A 17,566-nucleotide genomic window follows, 5' to 3' on the forward strand; every position below is an offset into this window, starting at 1 on the left:
GTGAGTTCAAACTGATTGACCTTTTGTTTGCAAACAGTCCATGTTTATAGAGAATCGTCAACCCCATTAATCTACTTCAATTTAATTGATTCAATGGCATGCTGACAGTTCGGGATACATTTATGTTAAACCATTTCTCATCGGAAGCTTAATTTCGTCAAACTCAAAGAAATTAATTGATGAAAGCTGAGCACTGGACGACAAAGATTTAGTTTCCTTAGCTTCGATATTGAAGGCTTGTGTGTCTCTTAGGCTAACTGTGAACATACTGCCAAATACCGAACGGTTTAACGGATGTAATTTCCACGTTTCTACAATTAAGGTATTAAATATATATGTTCAGTGGCTTTTTTTATTTAATTCTTTGACGAACATCTGATACAACGGAGGTGGTTTACTGGTTGTGGGAACAGTGATATATGTGTGGGTTTATTGATGTATTGCTTTCATGAACAGATTTAGTGACACTACACACAGAATACCACAGAACACATCGCTAGTATCCATTCAGCATACATGGTTGAAACCTTTACATACAATACAGTATAGTCACGTCATTCATTGTAATTTGTGAGAGAGACTTGTACATTATTACACTGACATTAATCATGCACGAGGTGATTTCAACATGGGGACATTTGCAAACGGAAGTCGAACCTCTCAAACCTGAAGAAATCCCGGAATGTACGGGATCACAAAAGATTCGCATATACGAAATGTAAGCTATTTCAATACGTTGCTACAATCATAGATTATCCGTCTGGGGTTTAATGACGGCGGTTACTAAGCGTAGCCACGGACGCGCTGTGGAAAGTGACACTGAGCACTCTGACGCGCATTAGAGCAGACGATTTCCGTCAGCGGTTTTAACAGATCGATCTCGCAGGGGCAGAGCAGAAAATCTGACTCATGACAATACGATATGGGACAGTGACGAACTTTGCAGGAGATAGGTAAGTACTAGAGTTAACATATACAATAGAAGGGGTTAGATCAGGGTTCATTTCATATCAATTAAGTTCAAAGTGTACCACGGAAAGCATGTTATTATCTTTTAGACGTTCGGTGCTTAAAATACACTGACATATTTATAGATATCAAGGACACCACGCAGCGGACAGGAACACCTAAAAGATAGTTAAGAAACATGACCAGTTCTTCAAATTAGTAGTTTCCCAGTCGATTCAAAATGCTATTTAATCTATGATATATATCGTAATGGGAATGTGATACTATCTAATATTATCGTTATGTTGGAAAATGTATCTGAAAAGTGGTTATGTTGTTTTTGGACTGGGGTGATCGATGTGGGTGATACATGCATTTCTTCCGCAATGTACCCTAAACGGTACAACAGTGTACAAAACACGGTACACAAGGTTCATGAGCTAGATTACGCCTTGTCAGTGGGGTACACAAGGTTCGTGATCTAGGCTACTACCGATATGACTGAGTTGTTTAGACGATAGACTTTGTGTGCAGTCGACTGGGTGCCTGACTTAATCATATTTTATTTCGAAAAAGAAATCCGGATTGGAAAACAAGCATGTGAATGCCGCCCCAGTACAAAACATCATATACAATACAATACAGTGAAGGAAGGTGTACAGAAACATAAAGAGTATGCCAGCATTGTTCAATGTATCTAATGATAGCTCCTAAGGCTTTAGGACATGAGGTTAGAAGATTCTCTTTAGGTATAATTGAAATCGTTTAGTTTTTTGCAATAAAATAATGAAGAGATTTTAACAACCTAGTTAGTGTGTCTGATTCGAGAGTTTTATCTCCAAAAAGAACTGATTTAATAGCAAAGCCTTTGCGGTAGTAAAATTAATCAGTTCTTATGGAATTATACTTTTCTAAGACAATAAAGAAATGAAGACCATCCTCGGAGTGGTGTCCACAGAAACAGGATGGATCAGTGATTAAAAATCTGTTCAATTTATCTAGGTTGATGTCCCTACACCCAAGGCGTAATCGACTGTGGATGATTTGACAAAATCTGTCTCCGAAATTGAGATAAAAAACAATATCATTGCTTACTTTTGGTCCGGTTATTGTTGTTTTAAAGCTAGAGAGCGTTGGTATATTAATATAGTTCAAGCAAGGAATTCCTCATGTTTATAGTATCAGGAAGAAAAGAGTTTACACAAGCAGATGTTTTGCTGTTTGGTATTTGTATTTTGCACTATTCCTAAAGTTTTGACGACTGGACTCTGAAAATGTTGGAGGTAGAAGGTCAGGTGCAAGTCTGTTTGTCATCTTAGACATGGTTGTTAATTTACATATATTTCACTTATCACTTAGTTGTTCACTATTTGTTTTTTATATATATTTTGTCATGACTGGGGCCTCGAACAGCACCACATATGGTTCTTCATGAGTGGAGTTTAAGTTTTTCTAATGCTAGAGACTGTTCTTTAGTGCATCTAACCCATACATGACAGCAGTAATCAAAAGAATGTAGAATAAATGTGTTATAGATAGATTCTAACGTATTACGAGAGATGCGTTATTTAAGACTTCTAAGGTAGTTTATTTTGAGGCTTACTTTTTTAATTATACTAATAATATGGTCGCCCCATGAGCAGTTGTTTTGGAGAGTTACTCCGAAATGTTTATGACTTTGAACTTCTTTTACTTTTACGCAGTTTATTAATAAGTCTGGTTCAGCACTTTCAGTAAGTTTACGAGTAAAGGTCATTGTTTCGGTCTTGGCAGGATGAAAGTTTACTTGCCGCTTTTAGCCCAGTTAGAAATTTTAGTCAGGTCGTTATTGATACAGGATGCTGCATCATTCGGATCGTCCACACATACATATACAGAGGTGTCGTCTGCGAAGAGTCGTATATGTTGCTTTCAATACAATATCGTTTAAAAAAATAGTAAACAACAACGGCCCTAGCACCGATCCCTGCGGAACGCCTGCCATTGATTTGATTTAAACATATTTAATTCACAAATGTGAACGGGATTGAGGACAAGGTATCCAACTGAAAATACCCGCCCCTAATATTTACATACGTACATTTTTAATTACATACATCTTAGAAAACAATAGAGTGAAGAGGTAAGAAAGTGAAAGAGATGAAGGGACGCCAATTTATGTAGTCACACAAAACTTTTTAACTGTTGAATATGAGTTTGCACACATTCAAAAACGTATCCATTCTGTTCAACAGTCATATCAGGACTTCCATATACACATGCCTTTACTGATTTAAGGTCGTATTTATATCGTTTATTACAACTCTTTGGACTCTATTTACAAGATAACTATCAAACCATAATCGAAGAATTTCCTGAATACCACACTTTTAAGTTTATGGAGAATACCCTGATGCCGTACCTTATCAAAAGCTGTACTTACGACACAAAAACAGCTCTAATTCCCTTTCCATTGTTTAAGGCTGTTGAAATAAAGTCATAAACGTATGTCAGCTGATATGAGGTAGAATCCCCATATATAAAACCAGATTGTAGATATGTTAAATTATTATCGGGAGGAAATTGAATACATGTTTAAAACCACATTTTTCGAATACTTTCGCAACACAACTAGTCAGAGCAACGGGACGGTAGTAGGTAATTCACACTGCCTTTTTTATGAATAGGTGTTACTGACGCTTCTTTCCATAGGCTTGGAAAGATAGACCGCTCAAGAGAAATGTTGAATAACTGTTTAAGAATAGGCGATAGTGGAACAGCTGATAATTTAAGAAATTTGTTAGAGATACCATCAGGTCCAGTAGTTTTTGAGGTGTATACAGACAAAGGAATATCATGTACTTCTTTCACGCTGAGTTCAATACGTGTTAAGGAGTTCATAGTTAGTAAATCTACTGGTGGTAGCTCCTTATTTGGGTTGTGTTCTGTACACTGTTCTGTGAAAAAGTAATTTAGAACGTTTGTGACATCACTTGTATCATCGTAAACAATGTCATTCACTATAATAACAGGAAAATTATCAACTCTGTCTTTGTTCTTAAGAAAATAAAGACCACCATACGTTAGTGCCGCGAGAAGTGCTTATTTGCTGATCCATTTTCGATACATAATCTTTCTTAGCATCTCTAATGGCTGTAATTGTACATGTTATGTTTTTTGAAAGCCTAGACTATGCACTATATATGGGGTGATTTCTTTTTTTAGCTCGTTTATGTTGGCGGTTTCGTGTCCTCATCAACTTACGTGCATTGCCATTCATTCAAGGCGAGTCACGGTTTCTTCTGGTAACAACTTTATTAGGTATATGTGAGTCACATATTATATTTAAATTACATGTGAGATCTTCAGCAATAACACCTTGATCGTCTGTATGATATAAAGTCTCGCAATCGATTTCTGAAATGCTATCATTAATGCCGTCATTATCAGCAAGTGAATAATCACTGTTCTTTTATAATTATATCCTTTAGGTTTTGAGTTACTAATATCTGTGAAGATAGGACAGTGGTCACTATAGACTGGGTCCAAGACTCCAGAGTTTTGTATGTCTTTAGTACAACAAACAAATATCAGATCAATCAAACTTCTAGAGTTTGGCGTTATTCGCTTTGGTTCAGTAATTATTTGTTTAAGTCCATATACTGTTTGTAAGTAGTCTATTTTGTCTGTTATCAGCAAGTAAATTAATATTAAAATCTCCTACAATAATCGTGTTCATATCTAAGTCCATCACGTTACCAATCGATTTGTCTATGATGTTCCAGTATACCTCACTTTTATAAGTCCTGTAGAATGTTCCTATAAGAACGAGTTTTACATCACACCTGCACCCAGATAGCTTCTCGGCCAGGTAGATCTAAGTTACTCATGTGTTTACAGTATGCTCTATTCCTCCTAAATGGTAAGTGGAAACCTGGGATGGAGATATACGTATACCGGGATATAACCAAATTTCAGTTATGCATATATAATGTCGTAAGATTCAATTTCAGTTCTATGACGTCATTTTTTATCTTTCAAACTTCTTACTTTTAAATGAATAACCTTCAAATCGCTAGTAAATATTGGTCCAGGATTTGGGTGAACATCACCACAGCACAATAGTAAACTGACGAACAAGATCAACAGAGAGATAGAACTGTTGTACAGAAACCAAGATTTAGATAAGTTCATATATCTCATTGACTTTAAATAATTATTGTAGTATATGAATAAGCTTGCAAAAATGCCCACTGCTTGTAGATATTGAGCAGTATCAGCCGGCATCTAGGCCTTCAACAGAAAGTAAATCATAATAGCAACAAACGGTGTGGTAAGAAGTGAGGATCAAAGTATACTTATCTTACCTCACACATGAATGTCGCTTTCTGACTGGCTAAGCGAAAATGGATGGGAGGGAGATAACTCTAAATCTGTTTACCTTGTGTCATCTGCAAAATGGCGATTCGCCTCTCATTCAACAGAAGTTCTTCAAACAGTTCAAAATTAAAATTCAGGTGTTCGGTAAGATAAATACGTTGTTCACTGGTCCCTCTGGCTCATGTACCCTTGCGGACTCGGGGAACATCGACCAGTGAACAACTTATGATGTACAGCTGCTGACACGCGCTATCATCTCGTAAACAGAGCAAGCTTTTAGAGACAAAAAACAACTCCGAAATTGTGTAAAGACAGCAACAAGAGAGAAGAAAAGCTAAAATCAATGAGATAGTAACCATTATCCCAAACAAAAGATGTCGGAGTCGGGAAGACAACAATGACAAACATATCACATGTAAACTAACCGTATTTGCAAGGTGTTTCAAACATTTACACTAGTACAATAACTAACATGTCAAGTATATGCGTATTTTTATTTTATATTTTATTTATTTTATTTTTTGGTCTTACAGATATCTAGCATGTGATAATAAGCTGGGTTTTGTTGTTGATGAATTATATCAATTCAATTACACCCACTGCGCACACACGTCTTGTACCATATCGCTGTAAGGTGAATTGTTTGAATGTATCAGGGAGACTATGTACCGTGATATACAGTTATAGATTATCCCTGACTGTATTCATGTTCAGCATCGTTACGGGTGTACCCTACATTGTGTGTGTGGCGTAGCAACACTTGTTGCTACGGCTGTGTTACGTAATACTAGGTAATGCTGCACATAATGCACGTGTTTCGCACGCGAAAATCCAGCTCTACTGCTCCTGTGTGTGGTGTGGATGACAGGATGAGTGTCAGGATACCTTACCCGTAACTGAATATCATGTGCAAGGATATAAGGTAGGAATTATATTTAATACTAACAATCAATTTGGTATTTGATTTCAGGATTGTAATATGTTGTCAACGCATGTATCAGTGTCCTACTGTAAAGATTGATTACTCAAGACATTTCAGATAATCAACACATAGAATGCAGCAAGTACGTTGTGTTGTTTATCTTCCTAGCAATATGTTAAACATAAACATACAAACGTTGATTTTTAACATTGTCATCGTAAATTCATAGGACATCGCCGCTGATGCAATCATATATGACGCAAGGCGTGTATTTCCAGCATAGATTCTTAATATATTTTGGGACAAGAACTATCATTGTAGCTAGATGTATGAACAGACCCGTGTTTACAAATTATCTGCCTGTTTGTAATGTCATCAGTGATCCACGTCTAATCAGTCATCCAATACTCTAGTGTTCACTACCTGTGGTACTGTGTATTTATAACAGTTGTGTAAAATAGGTTGACATCATTGACGACATGGTAGAAGAGAACGGGAGAATACTTTTTTAACAGGTTCAACATTCAACATCAGCACAAACGACCGCCGACCAGCACAGTCATGTGTGAAAGCACAGTTTGTACATAGAGAATGTTTATATCATTCCATCATCGGTTTCAGTTTGGCTATTCTGGGTCAGTTTGATCCAAATTTTCACTTTAAGTGACTCAATGAGTTCGTCTAACTGTGATCTCGTGATGACTCTTAGCACGCATTCATCTAAAGTTTTAATAAAGATTATTCCGTCACTGGTCCAAGTGTCATAGATACGCTTCTCCTTGAACAGCTTACGGGCATCTGCGGCAATTCTTGGCTAGATCAAGAACAGTGCTGTCCGCGTTTTCATCTGGAGACATCGGAACGCCAAAGATTCGGACATTGTTTCACCTGCTGTACTGGCGAATTTCATCAATTTCAATATCCTTATTGATCAGTTTACGTTGCAGGTCAGCGATACTGTTTTCGTTCAGTTTCGTTTGAGTTTGAGATTCGGTTACCGTTTTCGGTATGAGATCAAATTTTGAATCGAGTTTGGAGACTATGGACTCTGAGAGCTTCTTTTACTTCGGGCGATTTTAATACCTCAATAAGTTCCGTCTTTTAATGCTGACATCGTGGGTGATGATTTTAGACAGTCAAGTTCACAGGTTATGTCAGAGCCAGGGAATGACCGGTATCAGTTGTTGCGGGGTGTGAATGGAGTGCTCTGGTCACTGAACACGGGAGAGCTGTCTGGTGTGTTTACTCATCATAGGGGTGTCCGACACGGACAAAATGTCCTAAGTGTGGTTTTATGTTTGGTTTTTGGTTTTTAGACGTTGTAGAGGCGATGAATTGTTCAGTTAGGTACAGGAGACGAACCACTACTTAGATGTGAAACGTTGTGTGCTCACGTTTTCCGTGTTAAATTGCCATCTTGATTCGGGGGGTCTCGACTGAATTATAATCCGATATGTTCACTCCGATATGTTCACATCCATCCGATTGAATTTATTTCCAAATCGCAATCACAGTGTCTAATAATGCCATATTATATACATCCCACTCTCCAATAAGTTTGTTAATTTTACATGTAAATATTGATATGTCTCACAGCTCCCGTAAGCACGTCAGCACACTCCGCACCATCTTCACCATGTGCCTGACTTTGAGAGGGGTGGGTTCGAATCACGGGACAAACCATTTAACTTGAACTGAGTTAAGATTTTGGACAATTTATTAGCAATGAGAACTTTTTAATGTAATTTCTAAAAGAAACACTTTTGTTCCCCATACTATCATGTGGACAGTACTGCCTGTAAATCCTGTAAGACAGCGAGCCTGACTACCTAATGTCATTAGTGGCATCGTGCCATAAGCATGCTTCTAACCGTCTTCATCCTGTACGTCGCGGATGCACATCAACGGGGTAAATGGACAATACGATATCCATTATGGCTTCAACCAAATGTGTTCTACTGTTTTTATGGTGTGAAATGATCTTCGAGATAGAAGAAATGGTGATAGTTGTTGGCTCTGTGTATGAAAAAGAAAATGCAATTCTCGTGATATTTACAGGACCTCTATCCCATATCATGAGTGTGGCCTGAAAAATAATTTCCATTATAAAACGGCGAACAGCGGTGATTATGTTCCGATTTCTTGACTTGTAACGAAAGGTTTCGCTATATCCACAGGTAGACGTTAGTGGCAGAATGAGCTTCTACTATATCAAGGTGGTGAAAGTACCGGAAAAACTACCAAGTTATGGTTTTCGTAAAGCCGAAGCAGAGGAGATCGCCAACATCACCCAGCGTGTGACCAGACCGACTTACAGCAGTCTAATACATACGGAGGATAGCCTGTCAGTGCACAACTACCAATACATTCGTCAGCAGAGCAGTAAGAGACGCACACCATCTGCGTGCAAGAAAACGCCACTTTCGACAAGCATGCAGAGCACAAATGACCGTAGATTCAATGAGTGGGAGCTGCAGCGCGTGTTGAGGCGATTACAAAAACCCACTGAGACGTCCGAATGTAAACGGTTTTCAAACGATGACGAGTTGACGCCTGCCCGAGCTGCAACAACGGTCAACAGGCCGAAAACGGTTGATGAGAGAACTAAATTTTTGGAGCGACTAGCTCGACCAACAACAGCAAGTAGGGCGAAGAGTGTTAATGATTGTCATCTGTGTGATGAGAAAAGTAGAGAGAAAAATAAAACATTAGCGCCGTTTGAGTACGAATATGCGGATGATAACGAATTAGAACCAGCAGCGGTCGACGAAATTGTCGAGCGTGTACGATCCTCGACTCATGCCAGTATGAGGGGTAGCAAGCAGTGTGGTCGACTGACTCCAGCCCGTGTAGATGAAGTAGTAATCCGCAAAGGGCTGCCATTAGTTAGTGGTCTCCCAAGGAGTAACACCGTGAAGGAAATTGTTCACAGGTTGTCTCCCCCGAGAGGCCACGGATACAGAACTGCGAGAACGCCTATCTACATGCCCTAACCGTTCGTATACTGGTTACGTAGTGTGTTTATTTAGAAATAGTCTACATGCCCTATAGCTAACCGTTCATATACTGTTTTTTACTCATCCAGTTCACCAGTTGGGGCTTATATGCTATTTCTGAGTAATCGTCCCTTTAACCAGTAAGTGATCAGTTAGGGCATGTGTACTATTTCTGAACAATCATCCTTTTAACCAATAAATTATCAGTTAGGATGTGTAGACTATTTCTCAACAATCCTCCTGTTAACCAGTAAGTGATTAGTTGGGGCATGTATACTATTTCTGAATAACCGTCCCGTTAACCAGTAAATGAACAGTTAAGGCGTGTGACCTAATTCTGCATAAACATACTAATTAACCAGTAAATGAACAGTCAGGGCATGCCGTCTAATATCATACTTATTAACCTTAATAAGAACGGTTAGGGCATGTAGACTATTTCTAACTAAACATATAGGGCCATCTCCTATTCACGCGGCTTTCCTATTCTCGCGGTAAACACATTTTCTGGCGAGACCGCCGAAGCGTGATACTTAGCGGTTGTTTATAACATTATCCGGTAACTAGGAAGTGATGCAAGTCTGTGAATTATCGAAATGTTGCAATGTAACGAATATTCGTGATGTTTTAATGAACTTGGAAAAATCATAACTTTTCCCCTTCCTTACACCTAATATCGTTACTTTCTCGTTGTGCCGCGAGAATGGGAGACGCCTCGAAAAGTCAGCGGCGGACGACCATGTTTTCATTCGAGCTCAAGTGTGATGATACACCTGGGCCCGGTTGTTCAACACTCAGTTATCTTTTAACCAGTCGTTAAGTACATTTAACCGACCGTTGACTAATAACAGCGGGTTACCTTGTTGTTCAAACTTTTATCAGGCTGTTGACGTGACGATACCGTTACGTAAACACAACTAAGGACCGCCGCTAACTGTTTAACAGTGTGGTTAACTCTTAAAAATGGCGTTCATGGCTAAAGCTGCATTCATGATGCCACTGAGGCAAAGAAAGGATAGGGTGTATCGTGGACTTGATTCCCACATTGGTGATTATTCTGACGAAGAGTTTGTACCAACACCATACCGACTTGGGGGAGTATCAATAGCTTACCATTTGTAACATTCTGCAAGGTGATTTGCAGCCTATGACAAACAGGTACTACGCACTGACTGTGGAACAGCAAGTGTTAGTGGCCCTTCGTTTCTATGCAAGTGGGAACTTCTTACAAGTTGTTGGGGATGCCCTGGGTACAGACAAAAGTACTGTGTCTAGGATTGTGCGCAGTGTGACCGACGCCCTGGTGGCAAGACGTAACATTTACATTTCATAGCCGACTGTCAATCGCCTTCGCCAGATTGAAGATGGCTTCTTCGCACTTGGAGGTTTTCCAAAAGTAATTGGATCTGTAGATGGAACACATATTCGCATACAAGCACCTTCCAGAGATGAACCTGCATACGTGAACAGGAAAGGATATCACTGCATAAACGTGCAGGCTGTGTGCGATCCCGAAGGTATACACTTTTCTTTTTTTCCACAAATTTACCAATTAGAGTGGCTTCCCTTGGTGATTCAAAACTCAAACTTTCTATGTGAAATTATACAAATCCTGCTTAAAATTCATTGTAGCATTTTTAGCAACTTGTCCAAACTGGCATTTAGATTTTATCATTTGAAACAGCAGAGTGGTCCTTTAATCAATTTAACTGATTAACTGAAAGAATTCATTAACTTATGTTTGCAAAACGTAATATTTTTAGGATATGTACACGAAGTGCCCATAAAATATACATGAACAGACAAAAGTGTAATGAGTTCTATGTAATCTTACAGGAAAATTCACAATCATTTGTGCCAAATGGCCCAGGGGTGCTCATGACAGCCACATCTTCAGAATTTCGTCAGTCTGCGCACTCTTGGAAAGGGCCCACACGTGTATCCCTGATGGCTTTATTTTGGGAGACAATGCCTACCCCTGCAGACCATTCCTGCTGTCCCCTACCTCAACCCACAAGGAAGACAGCAACAACGTTACAACGATTCTATGTGTGCTACAAGGGTCACCACTGAGAGGACGTTTGGTCGGTGGAAGAGACGGTTTCATGTTCTCCCCTCAGAGGTACAAGATACATCACTGATGTTTTTGTACGTACAGTGGCCATTACTTCATGAATTATTGGCAACATGAAGAAAATCAATTTGAGATATAAAGCTGTATTTTTGAACAATCACATTAATGTAATGTGATATTTTGAAACATACATATATTTGTCATAGACTAAATCATTTCAATAAGTTTCCTTAAAACTTCATTTATTCAAACAATCTATTTGTTTCAATATAAGTCCAAAGTGCACCGAAATTCTATCCTCTTTGTCTATGTAATGTATTCGGCAAACATTCGGTGTATCCCCTCTTATCATAAAACCCCCTCCAGACAGGACCCTTAATTCTCAAACGCTATCAATACATGTCAATTAACACCCCCTTACGTCAGCGAATCTTACGTATGTACATGTGCATGGGTCAGTGACCTTGCACAATGTGGCGTAATGGTCCTGTGTATAAAAACCTGACTGATATGGTCAGTCGACAGACCATCCAGCGAGACCAACCATGGAGACTAGATCATCGACAGAAGTGGACGGATTGTGCGTCTAGTCGGGGTGTCGGCCAAGGCCGTCGCCCCACCTACCACTACGTTGACGATGAAGAATCGCCGTCAGACTTCTGAATGTGTGTAAGTGACAGAGTGGGTCTCCACATCGGGATCTTTGGCCACTCAGTCCCGATGTGCGTTCTGTCACATGTTTACCACTGTGTATACCATTTCGACCATCATTCAACCAAACAATAATAAAATATGGCTGCTGCTGTCTTCATCTCTATAACTGAATCTTGTCCTCCCTGTCCCTTGTCCACCATCCTAAACTACCACCGGAGAGCGACAACCACGACGGACGTTCTTGGAAATGTTAGATACAGGAATAATAGAGCCAAGTCATTCTAAATGGCATTCACCAGTAGTCATGGTCAAGAAAGCTGACAATAGTTATCGATTTGCCGTCGATTATAGAAAGCTAAATGCAGCAACGAAACCAATTTTCTTCCCTCTTCCACGTTTAGAGGATGTCATAGATGCTATTGGTGAAAAACATGCGCAACTGTTCTCTGTTCTTGATTGTGCAAGTTGATTTTGGCAGATACCACTTCACCCAGAAACAAAGCATAAGTCAGCATTCATCACTCAAGATGGTATTTTGTAATTTAACTGTTTTCCTTTTGGCCTCAAAAATGCACCTGCTGCTTTCCAACAAACGATTTCTACTGCTCTTCAGTCCATGAATTGGAAGTATATTTTGATTTATGTGGACGACATCATTATCTACACCAGAACCTTTGAAGAAGATTTGCGTCACCTCAAATGTGTTTTTGGCAAACTAAAACAAGCTGGTCTTACTCTAAAACCAAGCAAATGTAGGTTTGCAGCTAAAAGAGTCTCATATTTAGGACACGTCTTCACCAAAGATGACAAAGTTGACAAATCAAAGGTAGAAGTTGTTAAAAACATCCCTTCTCCTAAAACTGTCCATGATGTTAGACATTTTCTAGGTCTTGCAAGTTATTATCCCAAGTTCGTTTCAAATTTCTCCTGCATAGCCTCTCCATTGTACAATTTGCTTCAAAAGGATGTCACATTCCCCTGGACTGACGAATGTGAGCAGGCACTCAACAGACTGAAAGAATGCTTAACTACAACCCCAGTCTTAACATACCCTAACCCTAACAGACCATTCATTCTAACAACTGATGCTTCCACCTCAGCTCAAGGGTACATCTTAGGTCAACGAGATGCTTCAGGTCAAGAGCATGTCATCTGTTATGGTGGCCGAGCCCTTCATGCTGCTGCGAAGAAATGGGGCATAACTCAGTTAGAATGCCTGGCTGTATTGGAAGGTATTAGAACTTTCAGGGTTTACCTCACATCCCAAAAGTTCAAAGTGTACACAGATCATCATGCCCTCAAATGGCTAAAAGACATCAGACAGGAAACAGGTCGTCTTGCCAGATGGTCTCTCATGCTCCAGGAATATGACTTCAACATCGAACATAGAGCAGGTAAAGCTAATACAAATGCTGATGCTCTGTCTCGTATTCCATATCCTGCACAGGTCTCAGAACCTGTCACTGATGATTTTCCCATTCCACCACACCCTTCTATCAACTATGCTACTGACAATGCTGAGCACAAGCATGTACCGACCCAGAGTTCATATGCTGAAGTGGTTGCAACAGCACCACAGAGAAGCCAAATTCGTCACAGCATCGCTGGTCAGCCTACTACTTCAGATAATGTCTATGGGATATCTATTGAAAGTTCACCTTCAGAAAACCCTAATTCATCTGACCAGAAAGCTGTAGATTCTACTTCAACAACATCACTCGATCTGTATGTTGAATTCTGCTATCAAGAGGACAGTCCATCAGGGCCAACAGTTCAAACCATTGACACTGATATCCCTGAAAACAATCTCGCAGAGAGACAGCACAATTCTCCAGATCTTAAGCCAATCATGGACTGTCTAGAGAATGGTGAGATTCCCTCACATTACACTGATTCTCAAGTCAAGGCCTCCAAGATTATGATCTTTATGGTGGCATATTATATTTCTACAAACCAAAGCACAGAGGAAACAAGAATCGTCGTTGCCCAATGTGCCCAATGGTCACACAACTGGCAGTTCCTCTTGCAGACAGGAAATCCCTGCTTTATGCTTATCATGATTCAAAAGCAGGTGGATGTCATTTTGGTCGTGATGCTACCCGTCAGTCCATATTGACCAAATACCATTGGCCAGGCTTGTATCAAGATGTGGAAACATACATCAAATCATGTGAAGAATGTCAAAAAAACAAACGTTGGGTCCATTCCAAACCAGCTCCAATGGTACATATGCCAATTGAAGACAACTTCTTCAGGCTACATGTCGATATTCTTGGGCCTCTTCCTCAAACAAAGGATGAGCATAAGTATGTTCTTGTAGCCGTGGATTCATACTCAAGGTGGATTGAAGCATTTCCATTGCACACGCAAGATGCCGTGGAAGTAGCAACAAAACTCTTTAATGAAGTCTTCACAAGATATGGTGCCCCTCGAACTCTTATCACTGATAGAGGACGTCAGTTCACATCAAAACTCGTCAATGCCATCTGTGAAATCTTTGAGGTGAAACACCACTTCACATCATCATACCACCCTCAGACAAATGGAATGGTTGAGCGACGCAACAGTACAATTGCCCAAGCCTTGAAATCGTACTGTAAGCCGGACCAGTCCAACTGGGCTGATATTCTTCCATGTGTCCTTATGGCAATACGAAACACACCATGCCAGTCAACTGGTTTCTCACCACATCAAATGCTCTTTGGCAGAGAAATGTGTCTTCCATTTGACACCACACTCACACCAAAACCAACACTTGGCAAAAACGCAGAGACACATCTTAAACAGCTCATTGACAATTTGAAAGTTGTCAAAGCTATTGCTCGAGACAACATGTCTGTTAGTCAACAGATAGACCAGGAGCATCAAGAACTGAAATCATCAGAACCTTCATTCAGATTAAGCCAACAGGTGCTTCTTCACAACCCTGTAGTCAAACAAGGACTTTCCTCCGAAGCTGTCCCACTCATGGACAGGTCCTTATTATATCACGAACATTGGTCCAAACCACACGTTCAAAATACACAGATGTTCAGACAACAAAGAACATAAATCTTTGGTTCATGCCAATCGCCTGAAACCCTATATCTTCAGAGGTAATGTTGCATGGCATGATGACTCATCAGGTTCTACTACACCTACAACTATGGATCCATTACCAGATCTTCCTGCACAAACTTGCAAGGCAACTCTCCACTCGACTCAACAGTCTGCAGTGAAACTCCTACTGCAAAAGCAAATGAAACTGTGCCATCAGAGCACACTGACAAACAAACAAATGATCACCAACAGGATCACCATCATGATCGCCAACAAGATCACCAACATGATCGCCAACAAGATCAATTCTATGATGTTGAAAAACTCTTGAAGTACAAAAACATCAATGGCATACGTCATTTTCTTGTCAAATGGGATGGATATCCTACACCAAAATGGGAACCACACCATAACATAGGACAAGGACGTATCAGAGACTTCCACGTGCACAAAACTCCGACTGGACGCAGTCGTAAGCACAAAAGATCTCGCAGATATTTTTCTAATCTCTAATAATAGGGTTACCCTCGACTTTGATAGTCTAAAGCAGTTGGTTTCAGTGTAAATTGGTAGACGTTGATAACAAACCTACAGGTTCGCTTGTGTTCATAAGTGCTAGAAGGATGATAGTTGCAAATGTCATCTCTTCAAACCCGTTGTCAACACTATCAACCCACTGCAGCATAGCTCTGAGTTATCAGTGTCAGTAACTTGCTATTAAAGATTACACTCATGTAATGTCCTATCTTCAAATCAAATGGCACTGATACAAAAATGTTGCCCAAATATGACACTATCTGCCCTCTCCGCCAATTCAACTATTTAGAAACTACCCCAAAAACTTGCACCAGATATTCTACATAGGTGTTTTAACTGAATTTTCCCATTTCAGGTTAATATCCTTTCCTATTAATGAACTTGATACATCTGCTAAGCTCCTGGCGAGAACAATACCCTCCCATACATGTTTTATTATGTCAGCTATATTTTGTTCACCGTAGTATATTATAAGGGTAACACTATTTTTCAGGGTATTATCATTTGCAGAAGCCCGAGGTCTTTCATTAACTGCCCGACGAAGGAGGGCAGTTGAAAAGACCGAGGGCTTCTGCAAATGATAATGCCCTGAAAAATAGCGTTACCGTTATTATAGCTAAAATGAATAGAATTTTTTATAAAAGAATAATAAAAACAGCGGCATCGGTTTAGAAGCATTTACTGCCAACAACAAAACGACGGAGGTCACTGACACACATTTTACAAATATAGTCACGTCATAGAACAACAGAGATGACGTCACTATTGAAAGTGACGACATTCGACCTTGACCTTTGCTCATACTACCAGCCGCCATTGTTTTCAGTGATCAACAACGTTAGACTTCAAGTCGATATTTTCTTTGCTGTATGTTGTCATTTATGGCACAATCGTTATGGATGGCACAAGCAGGAAAGTCCATAATGGCACAGGCACATGTGACGAATGTGAGCCTGATATATGGTCAATAATGAACCCAAGTTCATTCGAACCGTAGGTGATTGAACTTCAACAGCTGAGCTACTTATGACGTCACCTAACAACGGGCTTGATAATGGCCCGTCGTCAAGCATTTTGCGGGCGTTATCAAGTTACAGTGGACCGCTCATTTCTGATAACGAGCGGTCGTTTTCATGATAATTCTTTCCATTTTAGCTATAAACCTTTTTACTTCTCAAGGAGAACAAATTTTATCATGGTATATATTGTATTGTGTTTTACAATGTGTAACCTTATTTAAGGGCAATACTGCCACATGTTCTCTTTTTGCCAATCATCGATTGATCAAAGGTTTATATTAAATGCGTATTGTGTTTGGTTGCACGAGAACAACTGACTGTCTGTAACCATCAGTAACACAAATTCCATGTAGCATCCATGTCTTGCTTTTGAGGACAAAAGCTTCCCGCAGCGGAGGGATATTGTCAGAGTCTTAAAATCACCATAATTAGACCATAATTATGGTGATCATATTTCAGTAATAACCTTGCGTATTTACATCAATATTTTATTCAACAATCAGAAAACATTCAGACTTGCGGACCACGTAACTGGCCGTCACACATAAGTAAGTTTGAATTATGAAACTCAGTCAAGCGGTCGCTACGCTATGGTTGTGCCTCAGGCCATAGCATGCTGTGCATGACCGGGTGCAACGTCATTGTAAATAGTTTATGTCCGTTGCGTAGTGATATGAATGGTTTTAAGTGGTTAGTGCACAATATGAAAAAGACATAATTGCAATTAATATACCAGATGTGGATTACAGCTACAGTATTAGGTAACTTCAAACTTCCACAGAAACCCTGAGTCCAGCAGCAGACACTTCACTCTGCTACGAATAAAGACTGAAGGGACTCAGCAGCCTTCTCTCTGTTTTCAAGGAAACGTATTGAAATGATTCAGTCTATGACATATTCATTAAATTCACCTTTAAACTCTGTGTTTTAATGTCAAATGAATAATGCCTGCAGTCTAAGTAAACTTATCCTCAGTACTTTTCGTTACACTCCACTACTCAGTCTAACAAAACCTTAT

At 39.7% G+C, this 17,566-nt stretch overlaps 1 protein-coding gene across 2 annotated transcripts; it reads left to right on the forward strand.

The window, feature by feature from the left end:
* The first annotated feature begins 862 nt into the window (after window positions 1-862).
* LOC137299186 (uncharacterized) lies at window positions 863-11,459 on the forward strand. Of its 2 annotated transcripts, XR_010957789.1 has the most exons (3): window positions 863-953; window positions 8,407-10,742; window positions 11,062-11,459. XR_010957789.1 is itself a non-coding variant. In XM_067831760.1 (2 exons), exon 1 carries the CDS (start codon window positions 8,425-8,427, stop codon window positions 9,220-9,222), a length of 798 nt encoding a protein of 265 aa, XP_067687861.1. In that variant the 3' UTR covers window positions 9,223-10,742; window positions 11,062-11,347. The 2 variants fall into 2 exon arrangements, 1 of the variants encoding a protein (XP_067687861.1); XM_067831760.1 differs by lacking the exon at window positions 863-953 and having other exon boundaries at window positions 8,425-10,742; window positions 11,062-11,347.
* Window positions 11,460-17,566: the final 6,107 nt, after the last annotated feature.

This window comes from Haliotis asinina, chromosome 10, assembly GCF_037392515.1.
Source record: "Haliotis asinina isolate JCU_RB_2024 chromosome 10, JCU_Hal_asi_v2, whole genome shotgun sequence".
Lineage (NCBI taxonomy): Eukaryota > Metazoa > Mollusca > Gastropoda > Lepetellida > Haliotidae > Haliotis > Haliotis asinina.

What these genes read in the sequence shown, in the direction of transcription:
- LOC137299186 (XM_067831760.1), top strand. Translation starts at nt 8,425, where the DNA reads ATGAGCTTCTACTATATCAAGGTGGTGAAAGTACCGGAAAAACTACCA.